Source organism: Theobroma cacao, chromosome 7, assembly GCF_000208745.1.
Source record: "Theobroma cacao cultivar B97-61/B2 chromosome 7, Criollo_cocoa_genome_V2, whole genome shotgun sequence".
In the NCBI taxonomy this organism is placed as follows: Eukaryota; Viridiplantae; Streptophyta; class Magnoliopsida; order Malvales; family Malvaceae; genus Theobroma; species Theobroma cacao.
The window spans coordinates 6,678,531-6,683,825 of record NC_030856.1 but is presented as its reverse complement, the minus strand read 5'-3'; the positions used below and the strand labels follow the sequence as shown (position 1 = coordinate 6,683,825).

General features: G+C 35.3%; 1 protein-coding gene across 1 annotated transcript; it reads left to right on the top strand.

Annotated features, from left to right (window-relative positions):
- LOC18594189 (probable LRR receptor-like serine/threonine-protein kinase At3g47570) lies at nt 606-5,068 on the top strand. The gene is made up of 4 exons (XM_018124273.1): nt 606-1,571; nt 1,984-2,055; nt 3,199-4,951; nt 5,017-5,068. The coding sequence occupies exons 1-4, from the start codon at nt 620-622 to the stop codon at nt 5,066-5,068; spliced, it is 2,829 nt and encodes a 942-aa protein (XP_017979762.1). The 5' UTR covers nt 606-619.

Genomic DNA, 5,295 nt, shown 5'->3' with positions numbered 1-5,295 from the left:
AGTTGAGGTGTCCTGGTTACAAGGTTCTGTTTCTGCCCGTGCTTGTTGTCTGGTCTGTGGGTTGGAGCTGTTGAGACGGGGTTTCCTGCTCCCGTATTTGCTTGACGCGACCGTGCTGGTTGAATTATGGTTTTTGTTTTTTGGCCTTTGACGGTGTGCATGATCTGTTGGGGGTGGTTCCCACGGTTTGTCGAATGGCCTCCTGTGTTATGTTCTTTTTTGGGTGCAAAAGGGACTTTCTAGCTTAGTGAACCTGATTATGCCTCTCTTTTTGCTTTTGAGGTAGTGAGTCGATGGATTTTGGTCTTGATAGGATTGATGAGCTTCATGTTTTTTACAGCTGGTAGCGGCAGGAGCGGGGTAGTTTTTGTAATTGTACATTTGTTTGTCCTAACCATGTCTTGATATCATGGAAAGTCTCCTAATTGGAGGAGACTTGGAATGGCAATATGGTTAATGCGGCTAATAAAATTGCTTTTTAAAAAAAAGATATAAGTCCAATCACAGTTTTGACATTTTCTATATATATTGAAAAAGAAACATCATCTTTCCCACATATAATTCACAAGTTCCACTTCTACTTAACTTCATGGGAAACACTTGGCTCATTCTGGCTCTTATGGTGGTGGTGTTGCTGCCTAATTTTGGGGTTTCATTCGCTATGAAATCAACAACCAACATCAGCACAGACCAGTTGGCTCTTCTTGCACTAAAAACCCGCGTCAACAATGATCTTCTGGCTACGAACTGGTCAACTGCTACCTCTATTTGCAATTGGGTTGGTGTCACTTGCGGATCTCGACACCACAGAGTCATTGCTTTGGATCTATTTGGCATGAATCTCTCTGGAACCATACCACCAGACATGGGAAATCTGTCTTTCGTTGCTTTCCTTGACACTGGAAACAACAGTTTTCATGGTTCATTGCCCATCGAGTTGGCTAATTTGCGCCGGCTGAAATCTCTACTATTGAGTAACAACAATTTCAACGGAGAAATCCCATCTTGGTTTGGTTCCTTTTCTAAACTTCAAAACTTGAGTTTGGGCGGTAATAACTTCGTGGGAGTTATCCCATCTTCTTTGTGCTCTTTGTCAAAACTAGAGTTATTGAGCTTGTATAACAACAATCTGCAAGGACATATCCCCCTGGAGATCGGAAATCTTTCTAGGTTGAGATTTTTATATTTACATAATAATCAGATTTCAGGTTTTATACCTTCTTCGGTCTTCAGCATATCTTCATTGCTAAAGATTTTTCTCAGAAACAACCAGCTCATTGGTTCCATACCTTCCATTCGACTCAACATGTCTTCCTTGGAAGTGGTTGATTTTACATTTAATAACCTCACTGGTGATATCTCATCAGATATGTTTGATCGTTTACCTAGATTACAAGGGCTGGACTTGAGTTTTAACCACCTTGCTGGTCCAATCCCAATGAGTTTATTCAAGTGTCAAGAGTTAAAAGATTTATCCTTATCTTATAATCATTTCGAGGGAATTATACCGAAAGAAATAGGAAATTTGACTATGCTCAAATTTCTATATCTTGCAGAGAACAACCTCAAAGGTAAAAGAAAAATAAATATTGGGATGCATTTTTAACATATTTCTAACCCTTTCTTTCTCACAATAACAAAAGCCTTTTTCTTTTTTTCTCTTTTTGGGCCTACAATATTTTAGTTTCTTTTGTTATTGGGTTGGTTTTTTTAACGCAATCACATTTTTGCAATCTAGTAATTCTTTCAATTCTTTATTACTTCTTCTATTAAATTCATTGTGATCACTTTTAAGTTTATGTATATTTTATCCTTTTTCTTTTATATAAATTGAAAAGAAAGATAATAAATTAACTGCAATGTGCAAGATTATATTGCTTTGTATTATCTAAGTTCTAAACTTTCTTTGATAATTTTGATCCATTTGACAAACAAGTGGTTGTTCAATTCGAAAATAATTAAGGGCTCAATTTCATTATGCAGGTGAAATTCCACAACAGCTTGGTAACCTAACACTTCTGATAGAGATTGATATTCCCGCTAATAAATTGACAGGTAATAAGTTATATTTTCTCTCATGTATGTTTAGTTTCTACATAGCTGCAACTGTTGTAAATATTTGAATAATATTATTTACAAATACTAATTGTTTGACTCTTTGTTATATATATATCTATAGTATAAAATATAAAAATAGAAATGTGTGTAAAAGTTTTATCATTAATTTTGTTATTTTGTTATTAACAAATCCAAATAAATATTATTGTGACGCATTTTTAACATATTTCTAATCCATTTTTTTTATTGGTTTTTTCTTTTAATAATGACACATTTTGCAATCTCGTAAGTCTTTTACTTCTTCTATTAAATTCACTATGATTACATTTTAGTTTATTTAAATTTTATCCTTCTTCTTTTAGATGTAAAGTATAAGATTGATGTTCGTCAAGACTGGTTTTCCACTACTCATACATTATTTAAATAAACTTGTCTAAACTGGTATGACTCCTCCTCTCTCTCTCTCCTCGGCTCCTGCCTTTCTTTCGCTGACTTGTCAACCCCCCTTCCCCCATTCCTCCGCCCTATCCGTCGTCCCTCCCTTTCTTCCACAGTCCCATGCCTCCTTTTTCTCTTGGACACACAAATGGACAAACTAAGATGAAAATACCCTTAAATTTAGCAAATTTGCCTATGATTATATTGCATCAACCAATAATTATAACAAATTGTTTCTCAAAATGCAAATATAGTAATATGTTTTCATTATATTATATAAATTGAAATATACTATCTACTTATCTATGTTCTGTTTTTTTTTCAACTTTTCTAATATGTTTTCATTATATTATATAAATTGAAAGAAAAATAATAAATTAGCCTGTAAGATTATATTACCTTGTATTATCTAAATTCTAAACTTTGTTTTATAATTTTGATTGTTCCGTTTGACAAACAAATTGACCATATAATTTTCTGCTAAATTTGAAAATAATTAATGGAACAATTTCATTATGCAGGTTGAATTCCACAATAGATTAGTAACTTAACACTTTTGGAAGTAATTTACTTGTTTCACTCTTTGTTATATATATTTATAATATAAAATATAAAAATACAAATGTGCGTACAACTTTTATGATAAATTTTGTTATTTACTTCTGGATCACCAGAACAAATCCAAATGACTCCTTGTGGCAGGTAAAATACCACTTGAGATAGGCAACATACCAAAATTGGAAAGGTTGAATTTGGAATCTAACAATATCTCTGGACATATCCCTCCTCGAATCTTTAATAGCTCAACTATGAGGACCATTGCACTTGATGTAAACCATCTCTCAGGTTGTCTTCCATGGAGCACAGGACTTTGGCTTCCAAAACTTGAACAGCTTCTACTTGGTTCCAATGAGATAAATGGAACAATCTCTACCTCCATCTCTAATGCATCTAAGCTAATAGAGCTTGACTTGTCAGCTAATTCATTTTCTGGATATATTCCCGATGACCTCGGAAATCTAAGAGATCTACAATTTCTCAACCTACAGTTTAATAATTTGGCTCGCACACCTTCATCCCCAAAATTGAGCTTTCTCACATCTTTAGCATATTGCAAAGACTTGAGAGTCTTGGCATTTAGTAATAATCCATTGATTCATGGTGAACTTCCTATCTCTATAGGAAATCTCTCTATTTCTCTACAAACATTCGATGCCTCGGACTGCAACATTGGAGGCAATATTCCTGTAGAGATTGGCAAACTAATCAACTTGATCAGGTTGAACATAGCTAACAATGAACTGATTGGACCTATTCCCACCACAATTGGAAGATTAGAAAAGTTGCAAGGTTTCTTTCTTGAAGACAATAACTTAGAAGGATCCATTCCATCTGAGTTATGCTGTCAGAAGAGTTTGGGTTTCTTGCATCTCACAGGTAACAAATTGGCTGGACCAATACCAGAATGCTTGGGTGATCTCGTTTCTCTTAGGCATCTATATTTGGACTCCAATAAGTTTGCAAACTCAATACCCTCAACCTTCACAAGGCTTATAGATATCTTGCAACTAAATTTGTCTTCCAATTTTCTTGGCGGGGCTCTCCCAATTGACTTTGGAAAGTGGAAGGTTGTTACAATTATTGATTTTTCCGAAAATCAATTATCAAGTGAAATTCCGAGCAGCATTAGAGATCTTAAAGACCTAACTTATCTTTCCTTATCCGGTAACAGATTGTACGGATCTATACCTGAGTTATTTGGTGGGTTGATAGAATTGCAATTCTTGGATCTATCAAGGAATAATTTCTCTGGAATTATTCCAAAGTCCTTGCAAAAACTCTTGCACCTTGAGTATTTGAATGTCTCATTCAATAGACTGCATGGAGAAATTCCTAACGAAGGACCCTTTGCCAATTGCTCGATTCAATCATTTATGGGGAATGAAGCGCTATGTGGTGCACCTCAACTGCAACTCCCACCATGCACACATAATTCTGCTAAACATTCAAGGAAAGCTACTAAGCTTATGGAATGTATCCTATTGCCAATTAGCGCAACGCTATTAATTCTAGCCTTAATAGTCTTTTTCTTCCAAAGCCGAAGAAAGCATTCAAAGCAAAAAAATGATCTAGAAAATTCGATTGGTTTAGCAAAATGGAGAAGAATTTCATACCAAGAGCTTTATCAAGCGACAAATGGTTTTTGTGAAAGCAAACTACTTGGTGTGGGGAGTTTTGGCTCGGTATACCAAGGTGCTCTTTCAGATGGATTGAACATTGCCATAAAAGTCTTTAATTTGGAGGTAGAAGGATCATTCAAGAGCTTTGACGTTGAGTGTGAGGTCTTGCGCAACATTCGCCACCGAAATTTAGTCAAAATCATTAGTAGTTGCTGCAATGTTGACTTTAAAGCCTTGGTGCTTGAGTTCATGCCCAATGGAAGCCTCGAGAAGTGGTTGTATTCTCATAACTATTTTCTTGATATGTTGCATAGGTTGAACATTATGATTGATGTGGCAGCTGCATTAGAATACCTCCATCATGGTCAGACAATTCCTGTGGCCCATTGTGATTTAAAACCCAGCAATGTTCTGTTAGATGAAGATATGGTTGCACATTTAGCTGATTTTGGCATTGCAAAGCTGTTAGGTGAAGAGGATTCAATGGTACAAACCATAACACTAGCAACAATTGGGTATATGGCACCAGGTAATGCTTAAACTTTAGACTTTTTTTATCCATTATGGTAATTCATGTAAAATCATTGCATACTTTGATGATTGCTTTAATGACTTGCAT

Coding starts and splice junctions, on each gene's coding strand:
- LOC18594189 (XM_018124273.1), top strand. CDS start 620: ATGGTGGTGGTGTTGCTGCCTAATTTTGGGGTTTCATTCGCTATGAAA. Junction 1,572..1,983: donor TGCAGAGAACAACCTCAAAG/GTAAAAGAAAAA, acceptor TTCATTATGCAG/GTGAAATTCCACAACAGCTT. Junction 4,952..5,016: donor AATGGAAGCCTCGAGAAGTG/GTTGTATTCTCA, acceptor TTGATGTGGCAG/CTGCATTAGAATACCTCCAT.